This window comes from Corvus cornix, chromosome 2 (genome assembly GCF_000738735.6).
Source record: "Corvus cornix cornix isolate S_Up_H32 chromosome 2, ASM73873v5, whole genome shotgun sequence".
In the NCBI taxonomy this organism is placed as follows: domain Eukaryota; kingdom Metazoa; phylum Chordata; class Aves; order Passeriformes; family Corvidae; genus Corvus; species Corvus cornix.
Window position 1 is genome coordinate 91,072,879 of NC_046333.1, and position 17,466 is coordinate 91,090,344.

Here is a 17,466-nt window from a genome sequence, read left to right on the forward strand (position 1 = left end):
GCTGGCGGCGGGCGGGTGTCGCGGCGTGGGCAGGTCCGTGAGAACTTTGCCGAGTCCGCCCGGGGCGGAGGCGCGCCCGTGTCCCTGAGAGGGCAGCCGCCGCCCGCTCGGCATGGCCGGCCGCCTCGGCCGCTGGATGTGCTGGGGCAAGCGGGGTCGGGGCTGCCGGGGCGGGGGCACGCTGCTCGCCCTGGGGCTGCTGGCCGCCCTCGGCTTCCTCGTGTGGCGGCACGGCCCGCCGCCCCGCCACGCCGCCCGCCGCGCCCCGCCGCAGCCGCCGTCCCCCGACAGCGAGCTGCTGCGGCGGCCGGTGTACGCGAAGCCGGCGCTGGACCCGGGGGCGCTGGGGGAGCTGGGCCGGGCGGTGCGGCTGGAGCTGAGCCCGGCCGAGAAGCGCCGCCAGGAGGAGAGCATCCGCCGGCACCAGATCAACATCTACCTGAGCGACCGCATCTCGCTGCACCGCCGCCTGCCCGAGCGCTGGAACCCGCTGTGAGTACCGCCGAGGGCAGGTGGGGCCGGGACAGAGGAGCCTGCCGCTGCTGTGGCTCACAGAGCCGCTCCGCCAAACTGGAGTGTCTGCTGGCAGCGATCAGCGCGGGCTAGTCGTGGCTCTCTCGAGTACCTTTCGCTCAGGAGCGTGGAGGCTTTTGGAAACTTTCCCATCCCAAATGCTCTTGGATTACAGCGTTCGCTCTCACAGTTAAGTCTATTGGTGACTTTGCCTGGCTGCCGCACCTACTCAAGGCAGCACAAAGTCGCGTGTTGGTGGTGCATGTGCAGGTTGTTTTCCCCCGTAGCCCTGGTAGTGTGGTTTCAGTCCTTAAGCAACGGCGCGCTGCCGTGTTTCTCCTGCTGCTGTCCCCTCCTGCTGCTGCCGCTCTCCCCGGGGTAAGTCACCGTGGGCAGCGGCATACTTTTTCAGTCACTCCCAGCTTTACAAATGTTACGCTTCCCAGACTTCAGCTGTGCATTGTATTCAAATATCTTAAGGCACACAGTTTAAAGGAGATTGTTTTATAAGCAGTTTTACCAGGAGAGAGCTAGAAATGGTGCTCGCAGAAGTATGTAATGGTATTCTGAAGTGCGACTGTGCTTGATCCGGGATGCATAGTTGCTGAGACAAGTTACATTTACAAATTACATTTACAGTTTGACGCCAGTGACAGATGATGACATAGGCAATTGTGAACGAAGGATTAGATAGTGTTTGATGAAGTGGCTCTAGCTTACAGGCAGTGGTTCAGTGCAGCTGTGAAGCCAGCGTGGCGCAACAGGTCTGACTGTTCTGCCCTTACACAAACACTCAGTGTGGCACCGTCTTGGGCTCTCCTGTGAGTGAGCTGCCGGCTAGTGAGAGGAACGGGCTAGCCAGTTACACGTATGTACTAGCCACACCACAGGGGATGGGATGGAGCCATGACTGCTACTGATTCCTCACAGCCCTCACTTCTATTACACCTGAGCTTGCCTTCAGCTGGTTTGTTTTGTTGCAACAGGTTTGTACAATATGGTAGCAAAGAGCTGTGGAAAATCAGGGATCTGGCTCTCCCATGCATTCACTTCACGCTGGTGCGTCCTGCCCAGTATTTCACCAACTCAAGTTGTAAGTGCTGAATCTAAAACATGACTCTTACAATGCCTTTCTAAAAGTTGCAGTGCAAATGCAAGGCCTTTTCATCATAAGTTTAAGCCTAACACTAGGTTTGTTTTGCTTAGTTATTACTCCGCTCTTATAAGCAGTCTGTAGACCTTAGGTCAAAAAGGACCATTTTAGTTTCATTTCCATGGGAAGAATTAAATCATTTAAGTGAGTTATTTTGGACTTCTGCCATTTCTCTATGACAGGATGTTAGAAGAAATGGAAGGTCACAGTTGTTGAACGGGGGACATTATAGATGCATGTGGGTGACTATTCTAGAAATGAAAATAATTTGAATAGGTGGATAGATTTTGCTACAACAGCATACTCTTTTTGATTTGAATATATGGATGCTGAAATGACAAAATATATCCAAACCAAAAGGATCACAAAGCATCAGTGACATAATCTCAGAGATAATTGCCTTCTGAAGCTGGAGCTGTATTGTACTGTTGTATCTGCTGGCAGGTGCTGCATGCCTTTGTGCACAGTTAAATCTAAATTATAGCAAAAATGTCACAGAGCATCTCTCCCACTCACACAGCAAATGTAAAAAAAACCTTTCCCAAGGGCAATTTTGGAATGAAATATTAACTCCTTCTTTCAAGAAGGAAGACCATGTAAGAGATTAAAGTTAAAAAAAAAAAAAATTAAAAAAGTATCACCAAACCCACAGCAATAGAAAATTCATTGCACTTCATTCCAAGATTAGCGGCTATACAGTTTGAAATCTCAAGTCTAGGGAAAATCTTACTTTTTTTTTATTATTTTTTATTTTAAGATGGGCAATGCTTGACTATTAATGAACATTTTGGTGATGGGTGAGGCTGCAATGATAGGAGATAAGTAGTAATGGTAGATGGCAACTAGGCTTCAGCTGTCCACCAAAATGATGCAAAGGCTAAAAGTTAGGTGTGATCAGTGAAACAAGTTCTGTACCCGAGGACCAGAAAGTGACAAATGCACCATTTTTTTAGTGGACTCCCAGAGGAGAACCAGAGAAGTGTGTGCTGGTGAGCCTTGGATCTTTTCCAGGCGTGTTATTTACAAACTGTGGTAAGGGAAAGAATTAGTAACAGATGGGTAGGTGTGATCTATTGAGAAAGTCAACAAGGCTTTTGTCAAGGATGACGTGTCTCACAAACCTGTTTGAGTTCTTTGAAGGTCATAATTATATGGATAAAGAAGTGTGTTGTTACTTGATGAGTTCCTTAAACAACTGTGAAATAAGGTGGAAATTCCTTGCATTTATAAATAACTGAGTAGAAGCTGTGAAGCATTTGTTTTGGGCATTTTTTTGTTGTTGTTTCTGTTTTGTTTGTTTTGGTTTTTGTTTGTTTTAAGGAGTGGAGAATCACTGATAAAGTCCCACAGAAATCTGTGTTGGACTCAATTCTGTTCAACTTACAGCATGGCCTTCGTAAAGAAGTGACTAATTTCAGGTCTTCAACCTGAAAGACAGGTGGGCTGCTGGAAGTGTACCTCCTGCAGGGCTGCTGCAATACATGGCTGATGCATACAAGTGGATAAAACAAATTCTGCCATCTCCCTGTTCCAAAAATCCATTTACTGTAAAGCATAAGGAAGTCCATCCACTAGAAAATTTAAATCAAATATTCAGGAGATATTGACAGGTGCTATGTTTGGAGACTCTATTCTGGGCTGTGGGCTTTTGGTCTGTTTCAGCATATTCTTGTGTGTGTGGAGGCAAGGCTGGAAATTTTAGACACCAATAAAATAGGAGAATAAAAGAAAGGGAAATAGAGACAACATTACCACCACCTGGATGCCCTACTGTTCCTTTTAACATTAATGTCCTCCCTCATTGATCAATGAACCCACTCTGTGTGTGAATTGGTGAAAACATTTGAATCCGGTGAAAACTGGAGTTTTGCTAATAAGATACAGAGTATCTGAACCAGTAAGCTGTTAAATGTGATACACAGAATGATTGCACAAGGTGTTGCTGTATCAGAAACTGATGCCAAAAGTCTTTTCCTACTGTTGCATGTTGTACATCGTGGACCTGCCATGGGAACAGAAGCGTGGCAGGTATTTGCTAATATCTGTGTCTGGTAATACTGTGCAGGAAGAGAAGAATAGTTTGGCTGAGATTACTCTCTCAAATAATGTATTGATTGATGACATTTGACTGTGAATCCAGGAAGCTTCAAATTTAGGTCTTTCTCCGCAACAGTGAAAATATTCAGAAAGTCTTTATTCCTTCTTATTCCCACCACCATAACATGCTTTTTGTGATGACTGCTCCCGTTTCTATTGACCCACAGACCCAAAGAAGTCAACAACTACTATTGTTTCCTTAAACAGTTTCTGCTTCCTTTAACTGAGCTTGTCATCAGCAACTTATAATGTTTCATCACCTAGTAATTCTTTAGTTTTATTGAAAGTATACATATAAGCAAATAAACAATATGTATAAGCAATCTATAAAAATGTCCATTTGGAAGAATCTTATGGATAAGGATGTAAGTTACCAAATGATGATACAGTTTGTAGAAGGCTAGAAGTGAATTAAGCCATAGGGTCAGAGAAAGATGGAGGTTGGAAGGAAACTTTGGGGTGTCTAGTCCAACCTCCAAGTCTCCAAGGATGGAGATTCAACAGCCTTTGAACACCTCTTTCAAGGCTACATCACTTCCACAATGATTTAATTTTCTTTTTTTTCCCCCATCCTAATGCTGTCTGGATGGCCCAGCTTGTCTTCCCAACATCTACCCTTCATTTCTTGAGTTTGAACTCACAGAGGGAGCAACAAGTACAGGAGGTTTAAAACCAGCAAGTGTCCTCTGTCAGACCTTGACTTAGTGAGGGCCCTGTTGGGGCTGATGCCCTGTAAGTGCAGTGTGATGAGGTCTGGGCCATGGGGTTTGGCTTCTGCTGCTCTGCCTTCCTCCCCCTGCAACAACACAACTGCATTGTGTCCCACAGGGCTTCTCGTTGTGTGCTTGTTTTACAGGACTGTAGGGCTAGGCAGACAACTGATCATTCTCTTAGCCTTTTACAGCTTATTACAATGTGTAAGAAATATATTTCCAGTTTTTCTAACTGGGTTCTTTTAGATTAAGGGCTATTTTCAAGCACTGCTCCTGATTTTAGACATTCTACCTTCTTTTTTTTTTTTTTTTTCTTTCTGTCTTACTCACAGTAGGGATGCATTGCCTGTTTTGGGGGTGGTTTCTATAAATCACACAAGGTGCCTTTTGGCTGACTCTTGGTACGAAAGGAACAAGTCAGGAATAGGCACTTTTGTGCCGACTCAGCATTTCATGTTCTCTCTTTCATGGTAGAAGCCTGATTCAGCCCTTGGGGCTCATTTTATTTGTGATCACAAAGAAATGGATTTTTAATTCTTTCCTGTCTTTCCTAAGTAGCCACAAAAGCTTCCAAAATATTGAATGTGGTCTGCATAATATTTTTCAGCTTAAAAGGTTTTTCAGCTTTAGAGGTTTATTCTTTAATTCTAGGTAATTTTCTATGTTTTGGGAGAGAGATTCTTTATATAAATATTTTGTATATGTATGATTTATGTATATGTTTAAGTATGTGTGTATATCTTTAAGTGTCTTTGTATAGATAGCTAGATATACACAACTGCTTAAATTCCTCTGTCACCATTATTTATGCCTATAATATTATTTATTTTGGTGGACTATTATGCTTGACTTTAGCAAAACAATCTTGTGCTAAGATTTTTCTGCCTTTCAAAACTGTTTTTCCTGTTTGTTCCCATATTTGAATTTGCTTCTTTCAGAGTCTCTTCTATGGTTTGTTTTGTCTTCTGGGCTGTAAATACTAAATTATACCAGGATGTCCATTTGATAGTATCTGCTAGCAAGTTCCCAGAATAAGCCTTGATACTAGGTTTTGGTTCCTTTTCTACTCCAAAAATCCAGCTACTCCTGCCAGGAGTTTTAACCTGACCCTGTTCTGGGAAAAGGTGCAGCAGCTGAGGGTTTCCTCCTCAGCCCACAGTGACTGTCTGACTTCACCCAGGAGCTTCTCTTTCATCTCTTACCTAAAGGTGAAGCTGCAGTGCTGCAGTGATTTTTTTTTTTTTTTTTTTTTTTTTTCCAGCACGTATTGGAAATAGAACTTTTTGAAGAGGTGAGCTGCAGCAGCTCAACCTTTCTGGCACATTCCTTCCCTGTAAACATGCACCTGATGGTGCACCTTGTGCCCAGAGCTGGCTTTAGCAGGGGTGTTCTCATGCTTTGCATCTGATCAGGAGAAACAGCACACTTCTTATGAGCAAAGGCTTTACATTAAACACTTAAAGGTGTATTTGGTCTAGCAGTTTTGTAACACTGTGATCACATGTTTGGTGTTGGGATGTTTTGGTTTGATTTCTGAGCTTTTCTGAAATAGGTAATTGGTTACTAGTAACTATATTAATCATAATAGCTTTTAGTCATTACTTTAGTGCTAGTTGGTAGGATTTCTTGAATCTATAAACAGGCTTTAGACCTTCAAAGCAGTGTTTCTCTAGGACATTTCATTCTTTCCTCATACGGTAAGTGGAGAAAAAATAATTCTTCACTATAGTTGGTTTTTTGTTTGTTTTTAATAAGAAGGCTTGCATTTTATAGCAGTACAAAATGAAGCAATGCTTCCACTATTGCTTGGATATTTAGCATATATTGCTATTTTTGTTTCCTGTCGTCTGTAAAAATGTGTCGCTTTTCTTTGTCATTATGTTTTAGCAATCCCCAGAAAATATTTCCCAGAAGAGCTCACATGGTTACTTTTTAACCATTTTTCTTTCCAGCTTCTGGTAGACTTCCTCAACTTCCTTTGACATCTAGATTAGTGCTTGGTTTTAGCTGATTTAATTTTAAAATTGACAAAGTTCCCGGATCTGTGATTGATAGTAAGCAAAAATTGATTTTTTTCTTTATTCAGAAACTGCTTTAACTGTAAACAATTGTCTGTAAGAATCAGGTACATCCACACCTTACTTATAGTGATGGATACAATAGCTTCTTTCCATTACTGCTTTGCAAAACATTTTTTCTTGTCCTGAATCAAATTACTCACACTAAAGTAAGTTTTTAAATGTAAGTGTAGGAAATAGTATGTCTCTGTGCAAAGGTTAAGTGTATCTCACTATGTTGGAAGAAGATTGAAAACATTTCAGGAAAATGTAAGCACTGTTTCAACTCAGCAAAATAAAATAAAAATCAAGTGGGTTTTCCCTTTGTCACATGTAGAATTTCCTTCTCATCTGCACATCCAGAATCTAGGTCGGGTAGGAACTTCCGTAGCCTTTCTCTAACAATTTGGAATTAGGAGGCTCTATGGATTTCCTAAATTTGTGGGTTTGAGGATTTTAGTCAAATTCTCATACTTGGTCTTTCTAGACATTTTTTTCTTAATGTATTTTTAATCTGTCTTAAACAGATCTGCTTTCTGGGCCTGCCTCCCCCGCCCGCCGCCCAACTTCTTAACAAATATTTTCTTCTGTTCCAGACTTACTGTCTTTCTTCCTTGCTTCTCACAAATGCAGTCCTTTATTAGCTGAAATCTTAAGACAGCTTTTGGCCCTCTGGCTTGTCAAGACCTTCTTGTCATTGGGAGAATCGTTCTATAGAACATTAAATAAACTGTTTCAAAACCTAGCCAGCCTCTGTTACCAGAGACTTGATCATATCACAGTGTTGTAGACTGTACAGGGGTGCTGTCTCTAATATGGTTTGTTTTAGCAGATATAATTTAGGGAGCTTTTAGCCAGCCTACTGGGCTGGGGCAGGTGGTGGGGAAGTGTAGGCCAGCATGCTGAATACACCTGCTAAACTCTTCCAGCCTTGCCCTGAATATTTGGGCCATTCTGGCAGTTATCAGCAACTTGCTGCTATCTGCTTTGCTAATCACACCAAGACACACCTTCTGTAAACATCAATGCCTTTTCCTGCAATAGCTGAACATACGTGGCCTGTGTAGGTGTGTAAAACCAGGTGGAGCCTCTCCATGCTCAGATAAAATTATTTTTTTATTAAAAAATAAAAAGGAGAAAATCTCTGAACTGACAGTTGGTTCAAGGTAGTCTTATGTAAGAAAATAAATTTGTCATGAAAAGCTGGGTAGTGTTTGGAGGAGATAGGAATAATGTAGTTTATCATATCCTTTAATTCCACTAGAAATGTTGCACTTCTGTATCCCAGGCTTTGGGTGGTGTTGCTTTTGGCTCGCATGCTGGATTTTATCCAAAAGTTGCTCTCCCACAGAGGGGTGAGGAGTGGCTGTTCAACTTTATATTCAGCCTGGAGTAAGGGATGTGGACTTGGTAGCTGTGTGGGGTGGCTTAGAAGCTAGTGCTGCCAGCTGTGTCATGCTGCAGGGCTTGGGATGCTTGTGGAGGGATGTGCAGAACCCCAAGCTGCTGCTTGGGCAAAAGTAGAAAATGGGGTAGAAGATCCCAATACATCTGTGTCCTCTGTTGTGGCTTTGGGAAGGTGGGAGAAGGAGGTGTTTTCTCTTGGGTGAAGATACCTGGAAGATTCCAAAGCCCACATTGCTGCCTCTGCAGTTTATGGAGTGGGAATGAAGATGGTGAAGCTAGATTGAGATGCCCATGGATGCTGCCATTCATCCCCATCAACCTTATTGACTGACAGCTACAAAATGTCACTTTTGAGCACACCTCTTACTGAAGGAGCAGTTTAGGTTGGTGTTTTAACTGTTCAAGTTAGGAAAAGGAAGGGAGGTTGTGTGGTGAGTCAGCATGTATATGGCCCATCGTAACAAGCCCAGCCAACATGATTCCTAGCCCACCATGTGAAAGCCAGCCTGAAGTAGAACCCTGGCAGTGTTTTCTAGATGACACTGTGATGGGGTGTATATGTCACATAAGTCAAATTGGATCAGCTCCGGCAGTGACACGTGCTGTTTTGCACTTCTTGAGAGAAGCTGCGCAATTTCAAACTTGCCTCAGGCATTCACATTGAAACTTCAAAACCAAAACTTACATAGTATACCTTCAGAAAGCGTTAAATAATTTATGTGCAGTTTGCATTCTTAACAAATCTTTGAAAACTCTCAGAAGACTTCTATTATTTTCTTAAAATATGAGTAACTGTGCATATAGAAGATCAAGTTTGGAGATTAAAAGCCTGTTTTCCCTTTCTGTATCGTTGTCACAGTTGTGGTGAAAGTCTTAAGTAAGAGCATGTCAGCAACCATTCCTAATTAACTCATGGCAGTGTGCCCAGTGTGCACACATTCATGCTCTCTCTCCCTGTGTATAGATACACATCTCTTAGAGAAACAGCTCCTTACAAAGAAATAAATTGAGTGATTACATTAATTGACACAAATGCTCTTGAAAACAACCCATTTAATTTTGTTTAGGCATTTCCTGAGTGATGTCTCCTTAGTTTCTAATGAATAACCCATTGTAAAACTTGATAACAGAAGACTGGGTAGTGTAGTAGATTCCAAGGTTAATTTATTAAACTTGTCAGCTCTATACTCTCGGTTAGACTGGGACTTAAAAAAAGGTAAAACCAAAAACCCACAGGAATTTGGATGTATGATGATACACTTTTACATGTTTGGCTTCAGTTTGCATTTTGTGGACTTAGATGTTTGAGTAGCTGCTGTAGTGAAACATCGACGAAGGGTGGGTATATAGTGACCGTGGTTTTGTGTTCGGATGCATACTGGCATTATTTTCTGTCTCTTCCCATCTAGAGATTTAAAGTTATGGATGAACACATTTCGAATTCTAGAATACAGATGTTGTCTTAGTGTAAATTGATAAGAAATGCCAGAAAACAAAGGTTTTGTTTGTTCTATGCCTGTCTTATGCCACAGTGATCAAGCGGGAGGTCCCTGGAACACCCATCCAGTGTGGCAGAAAGTGAATGAGGGAATTGAAGGATGATGCAGAAGCAGGCTGCTGCTGGAACATTGTTGTGTCCCAGCCTTCTCCTTGGAAGGTGGTTGGGGCAGTCCTGGACATGTTTTCTCTGGGTGTCACTCCACTGTGCAAAAGGCTTCTGCTTCTGCATTTTCTAGTGAATCTGCAGAGAGCAGGAGTGACCGGAGGACAGAGACTGAGCAGGTGTCACTCCTTTGCATTGCCATACCTATTGTGGTTAATATTCATTATATACCAGTGTTTGTCATTGAAATCTGACTCCTATTTAAAACTTTATGCATTTATTTTATTGACTCTGAAAAAGCTTCTTGGATGTGCTGGCAACAGGTTTTTCCTCGGTGATTGATCCTGGTATGTGATAACTGTTTCCAAAATCAGGTTGACTAAAGATATGGGTACTTCTCTGAAGAAAATGAACCCACTCAAGATTCACACATATTTAATTTAAGTAATTGTTTATTTTAAAATAGATATAATTATTACAAAATAGTAAAGTTCCTGTGATTGAATAAGATCATGAGAGTAGTGAAAGAATACATTGGACTTGTGTCTACATTTACTCCCCATGCTTGGAAACGTCATGCTTACAAGCAACTAATTTCCTCATGTCTCTGTTATGTTCTTACCAACCATTTGATAGTGATGATGGCTAGGTTCAAAGTGATGTATCACAGCCAGTGGTAGGGACTATAGGTAGTTTCCTATAGTCATTTAACTTTACTCATAGAAAAGTTAAGCAACTGTTCCATAGTCAAACCTCTATAGACAAGATGGAGGTGGGGACCCACTGAAGTCTCTTGGGCTGTGCTGGATTAATGTCTTAAGGAGGGTAAGGTGAGTTGCCTTCTGGATCTGTCTTTATGGACCTGCAGAGTCCAGATGATCAGCTCAAAGGTTACACATAGCTTTTAGGATGAATAATGTGGGATGCAATTAATTGTGTCTGAATGTGATCCTCTCTATTGGAAAGGACGGCGTTATGGGTTTGAGTGTGACACTGGAGAGCGCCCTAGTCAGAAGCCAAAAGCAGGTTGAAGTATAGTATGCATAAATATACATTCCCAGGATCTGCAAAAACTTATTTTGGGACTGCTGTCACCAGTTGCTGTCATTTTAATGACATACCATAATTGATATGCATTTGTTTTTCTGAATAATCCAAAGTAGGAGTGAAATGATTCACTTGGAAAGTAGGAGCTGGGATACTTGGCTGACACATGGAGAATAAAAGTGCATCTTGGAGTTTGCAAACGTGAATACAGAAGATGGTCTGCTAAGGCACTTCTGTGGTAAACAAGAGCTGAGAAATGGAAAAGATGAGTTATGACTGCTAGGCTTTAAATCAGGTTTTGTACTCATAGTGGGTTTTTTGAAGCTTTTATGTCTTGCAAAGGGATAATGTTTAGTGTCCATATGTGTGCCACTTAATGGTTATTCAGCAACACTTCCAAGCATTTCCATTTCAGGGATTCATTAGTTTTTTAAAGATTTTCTTATGCTATAATTTTTCCAGGGTTTAAATGCTTTGGGTTTGTAATCTCTGGAATGGGATTATTTTTTGAAGTTCAGTAAAACTCTTTCATTGCAGAAAGATAAGGAAAAGTGTGCTTCACTTTAGCAATACTCTTTGAGACAGCTAACAGTTGAGACCTTCTAGCAATTTAGCAAGAAATATGTGTCTTGGAAATAATTTCTGAGATAAACATGCAAATCTGCACAGAAGTTGAGTAACAGGTTTTTTTCCTGTTTTTTTTGTTTTTTTGTTTTTTTAAATAAGGTTATTGGGGCACCACTCAGGTCAGGGTGTCTGCCTTCCACCATGGAGCTGGTAAATTAAACCCATTTTTTAGTGCTGGCCATTTTCTTGACTTTGGAAACCTAAGAAACGTGTGCTCTTGTATGTCCTGTAGTAGGCTGACCTTTTCCTGCAGCATGGGGTGTGCTCAAGGAAGGAGGCAGCAATGCACAGTGAATCACAAACAGTGTGGGGATTGCCTTGCTCTGTGCCAAATTATGTTTCCTATCTTCAGCATGTAATTTTCAGGCAAAGCAGTTGAAGTCTTTAATCGATAATTAGACTTCGAAGCTTCTTTAGCCCTTTTGGGTTTCCTTTTTTTCAATAATGGAATACAGCATTATTATTCCATGACTCTTCCTGACATATATTTCAATGAATGCTTTCCTGGTGGTTTTTTTTTTTTTAAATTTATTTATATTTTCCTTCAGTTTTCTAAAATGGGTATATAGAGATCCTATTTCCATCAAGAAATGAACTCAAAATTACCTGGTAAAAGTGGCTGATATATGTGGAGATTTTTTTTCCTGGCAGGACTGAGCAGAAATGTCTTTCAGTAGGCTAAAGTAAATATATATTTCTAAAATTGGATTCATTCAGTAGGTTTTTCTGCATTAAAATAAAAAAGTTAATTAAAATGTCACTCATCACTCCTTTTCATTTTTTGTGTGTCAATACGTGAATGTCTGGCTGAATAAATCAATTCTGTCACCAGGTGTTGGTGTGAGACAGTTCCCTCTGTAAAGGCCCCTCAGGACAAGTTACAGCCTGGAGGGACGGGCATTTTTGTCCTTTACTAGATAAGTGTGTGTGTATGTGTACCTACCTATGTATATATGTATGCATGGGTGTTGTTGCATGGCGTTCCTTTCATGTTTGAGAAGCAGCCTTCTGGGTGCCTCCTTTGCTCAAGTGTCATTTGTCCTTGTTGCTTCCTCACTTTCACATATTGATTACAGAAGTACTCCACAGACTTTTTGTTTTCCTCATAAGAATTTTAATGTTAGGTATAATCAGATTCAGATTTTTTTTTTTCTTTCTGTACAACAGATCTTAATAGATACTGCCTAACCTTTAAAGAAACCTGTAAGTCTTTTTTAATTGCAGACACAGCAGATTTAAATAGTTTGTAAAAATATTCTCAATGTGCTATGGGTAAGCAGTTTGATTTCAATGCAATTTTCTTAATCTTTTGGGGAAGTTTTGTGCCCCTAAATTGACCTAAGGGATTTTGCTGTCACATTTTCTACTGATCAGTTTTGATTTCCCTTTTCAGCTCCCCACAGAATGTTTTGGATGACTCGCTGCTGTTCTGTGTTGGTAGGAGGGATGTCCTACCTGCTTTGATATCTGTTGTGACTTAGCAGAAGTTGAAGTCTGCTGTATAGCCTTCTGTACAGAAGTTGAAGTCTGTCCTTCTGCCCCTTACAAGCCTCGGTGACCCCAGGCAATAAAAACTGCTAATATGGAATGCTCTAAGCAAAGAGAGAAATTGTAATAAATGCCACTATTATTTTAAAAGTCTTCTAGACCTGGTGATTCTTTTAAGAATTTATACATTTGGCTCAGCTGTAAGTTTCTTGGCATCCTTATGTTCATTTAGGGAAGTTCATATATGTATTTATAGGAAATACATTCTGGAGCTTAATCCAAAGGTTTGCAAACTTTCTGGCTCTCCGTAGAGCCAAAACCATGCATTTCTATATCTGGTTTAGGTTTTTGTGGATCTTAATATTAGATTTTGCCAGTTGTGTGGTCCCTCCAAATTCTGCTTCAGTGTACATACATTTCAGTTTTGTTGCTGGTTGTATGGTTTGGTTTTTTTCTCTTTATATGTTGCTGTTCCTTCAGAGTTATATTTTTACTGTCTAGCACTTGTTCTGTTTTCTAAAGCACAAGTTATCGGTAGTTTATGCTACTGTTTTTACTGCACTTAGGTTTTACATTGCCTTTATTTGTTTTCTTTAATCCGAAGCACGTTTTGGCCATTGCTTGTTCTTCTGTTTGTAATTGTACAAAGACAGCTACTGCAGCTACACCAGCCCAGAATACATCATATTATTTTTCTTTTTAGACATTTTGGTAGTTTTCAGAATTTTATTCATAATGCTTCTGTGGAAATGGAACCTCTGGAAGAGCAACTTCCTAATGTGTTCTCATACAATTTTGCACACACATGCAGTTCTTTTAAGGTCCTTCCTGTGTCCTTGTTTGCAGTTAGTAACTAGCATACAAATGGATTTGAGAATTGTTTCCTGAAAATTAATAAATGCTCTTGCACTTGTACTAAGTGTTATCCCCCCTTTACAGATGCAGAGAGAAGAAATATGATTATTATAGCCTGCCGAAAACCTCTGTTGTGATAGCTTTTTATAACGAGGCTTGGTCAACGCTTCTGCGAACTGTTCACAGTGTTCTTGAGACCTCTCCGGATATACTTTTGGAAGAAGTTATCCTTGTAGATGATTACAGTGACAAAGGTAGGAAGGATAAATCTAAATAATATTGATTGGTTTTTGGTCAGCCAGTTATAGGAGAAAAAGTTATGCTGTTCAGGTCACATACCAGAAAACTGTACAACAAAGGCATCTCACTGGAAAATAGTTTTTCTTGTAGTGTGCCAATGAAAAATTTGACTTCTGGACCAAATTTAGTTTAGAATGGGGAAGGACATTTGCTGTGTTGTAACATGAGTGCTTGCATGTATAGATAACTACAGACTGATCAGAGTTCTTCAGATTTCCTGAATTGAGCAAGTTTTGATTGCACCAATGCTCCCCTGGTGTCTCATATAATGACAGTGACCTAGTTCTTTGGTCTTGTTTGAATAGCGGGACATAAAGGCAATGATGGCATTTTCTACCACACATGAATTGTGTTAAGAATAAAACTTTTATACAGAAAGTTTTAAGTAACATTTGAGAAGCATTTATGAATCTGGAAATGAATTGGAGAGGCAAATGTGAAGTGTTCAAGTTCTTAAAAGTAACCGTGATTTGTGTCCATCCAAGTTCTGTGCTTTTTCCTGTCCTTTCTAAACATGTGTAGCAGAATCAGAGCTGGAAATGCCAGAATCTTTAGGCCACTACTATGAGTAATATGCTACTGAGGAGAGAGCTTTCTATAGCATGACATAAACAAATCATTTTGGGTTATATTATTCCCTCTTTTTTTTTTTTTTTTTTGCTGGTTACAGAACATTTAAAGGAGACTTTGGAAAACTACGTGGCTGGCCTACGCAAGGTACGTCTGATCCGTGCAAATAAGCGAGAGGGGCTGGTTCGAGCCCGGCTGCTGGGGGCATCTGTGGCGAAAGGAGACATCCTAACATTCCTGGACTGCCACTGTGAATGCCACGAGGGCTGGCTGGAGCCGCTGCTGGCAAGGTGAGCTTATGCTCTGGGCTGGTTTTCTCTCTTACTGGAGAAGAAAGGGCGAGACAGTTTGGCCCACTTTTTCAGTGGAAAAATGACTCATGGTTTACCAAAGGTTACTGCAGTCTGCTCCCTGAGGCACTGCAAGTGTTTGTCTCCTGGCTGTGGGGAAGCAAATGGAAGTGTGAAAGTTCAGGACAGGACATGGTGGGTTTTTTGCCTTTTTGTTTTTGTTTTTTTCCTGAGGACCAAGCTGCTCTTTTTCTTCAGACAATGGTAAGTTTTGGTTTTCAGGAAGGCTAGTCCACACCCCTAGCTTTGAAATTACCTTGGTAAAGGAGGCTACTTCTGTCAGCCTGGGTGGTGGATGAGCAGAAGGTCAGAAAAGATGTGCGCCCCCTGCAAGGAAACGTTTACGTAAGCAGACTGGAATACAAGTCAATAAACTCCATCTTCATAGTCCTGAGCAAATCCACCTTTCCAGACTGGTTCTGATATAAAGCATCATGCTGTAGGATAGGGAGGAGTCAATGTTATGTCAACACTGACTCTTGCTTGGAAACCATCTCTCTTGGGACACTGTACTTTATGCCTGTGTAGTCTCTGTCTATACTGCAGATCGGTCAGGCTGTTTAGAAAACTTCTGTTAATTAAAAGCAAGCAAACAAACAACAAAAACCCAAGGAACCTTCTCAAAACTCTAACAAAAACCTTCTAGAAACCAGAATAGTAGCGCTCTGTTACAGCTGAGAATATTTATTATATTCTGGAAGCCTCACCCATGTGTAGCCAGCAGCCGTACATGCACGATTCTTGCTATGGGTTCAGCCACTGGTACCTCACCACAGCACCTGCTGCTCCTGTCTCGTGTTATGAGGTTTTTGCCCCTTTTGCTAACAGCTCGTGTCTTTACCCCCTTGGATGCCATTAGCAGGTACTGATAGATGCAGGACCTGAATCAGACCTCCTAAATATGGGATCTAGAAAAACAGCTCTCTTCAAAACATAATCAAAGGGAAAAAAAAATCTTTCATCAAGGCCAGTGGTTTGATTTGGATCCTGTTAAGATTCCCGCCAGATACTGTAGGCTGTAGAAAAGGACCAGAAAAAACAGCCCTATACAAACTGGAGAGAGACTTCCAAAAGCACATAGTGTCTTTATCTGTGCAAGGCTTCCCGATTCCTAGTGGGACTTGTGTTCTCAAATTCCTCATGTCTCTTTGAAATTTTACCTAGAATGCTATTTCAGTTTTTGGTTTTTCTTAAAATTGTCATACTTACCTTGTTTCTAAATTTCACACCGAGTGTATTCCAGGCAACTATGAAAGGAAAAGGGATAACCATCAAATCATAAGCGTGGGTTTACCAGCTGTCCCCTAAAGAAAGTGTATGACTGGGGAGACGATTCTGTGATTTCTTCACTTCTTTAGCGCACCACTAGATGGCAATCTTGAGGAAGGATTGGGATTTTTTTAAACGTGGTCATCACCACCTGTAAAAAGTTAGCCCTCTCTTGGAATTCCTGCCGTATTTGCTGCAGATGCAGACGTGCATCTCCAAGGGAGTATTTCTGCAGCATATCTGACTCAAATGTATGGCAGCAATACAACAGTGTTAGCATTTTGCAGTGCAAACACAGTTGTATTTATAAGCTGCCTGTGCATTGTACCATCTAGTTAATTCTTAACTTACAGAAAAGGTGATGGCTTTTCACTTACTTCATTCCTTTCATAACTGAAGTCATATGCCAGCTACCTAATTTTACTTATTTACCTTCTTGTTACAGGAGGGCAAAATATTTTTACATTTTATTATTTGGTTTTCTTTTCTTCTGCGTGCGTGCATCATTTTCATTGCTTTGTACAATGAGGATTTGTACAAAGTTTTATGCAAGTGAGACAGGAGATAACAATATTTGTATAAGCCTTTTTGTGTGCTCTACCAAACAAGATCTCAGTGGGAGATCATAAAGAAGAAAACATCTGTTTCACATATTCCCTCCAGCAACAAGAAACCATTTCATATTTAAGGCAGTCTTTCTCAGCTCAGACAATACTTCTTTGGAACTGCTGCTGTTCTCTGCTGCATTTAACCATCACAAGCTACTCTAATTTCAGAGTATGAGCCCTTGGTCAGCCTACAGGTTTTAAGTTTAATAATCCCATGAGGAATGAGCTCCCTTTGAATGACAGATGGACTGCATCTTTTGCTTGTTTGACAATATGATGTGTTCAGTTTTCCTTCACCTTTGAAATATGTAAATAGAAGATGCAGGGCTGAAGTGCATACCTGCATCTTTAAGTCACACAAGTTACTTCATTTCACTGAACTATCAGGGGATGTCTAACATTAGAACTGGGAAGATGATAAACAGGGATTTAAAAGAAAGACCTTGGCTTGAGCTTGTGTGCTTGCTGTTGCTCCTAGTACTGAGGGAGGCTGTTCTAGAAGGTGAGGAGAAGGCTAAGAATCCCACTGCCTTCTGTAACGACAAATCCTTTTGGGAAGAAATCCTGAAAATCTTTCATGGTATTGAGAAATGGGAGGAAGAGGTTTATCTCCTTGTAGAAGTAGATCTGCAAGAAATGTCATCAGCTCTGATGTATTCTTAGTATGATAAAGATCTTGACTATCTTTAGATCACCCTTGGTGATAGGAATGTCATTCTGCAGTGCTATCTTGTTTCTCCTTTTCATCTCCTATGTTGCCAGGGTTTCTGGAAGCCTCCTTCAGGTATGTTTCATTGTTGGAGGTGTAA

General features: G+C 40.9%; 1 protein-coding gene across 1 annotated transcript in view; it reads left to right on the top strand.

Annotated features, from left to right (window-relative positions):
• Positions 1–17,466, top strand: part of GALNT12 (polypeptide N-acetylgalactosaminyltransferase 12) — a 46,395-nt gene continuing 28,929 nt past the window's right edge. Inside the window, exons 1-3 of the mRNA XM_010394003.3 lie at positions 1–492; positions 13,645–13,814; positions 14,531–14,720. Of these exons, the coding sequence (XP_010392305.2) occupies positions 113–492; positions 13,645–13,814; positions 14,531–14,720 (740 nt within the window). The 5' untranslated portion in view covers positions 1–112. The remainder of the gene's footprint in view (positions 493–13,644; positions 13,815–14,530; positions 14,721–17,466) is intronic.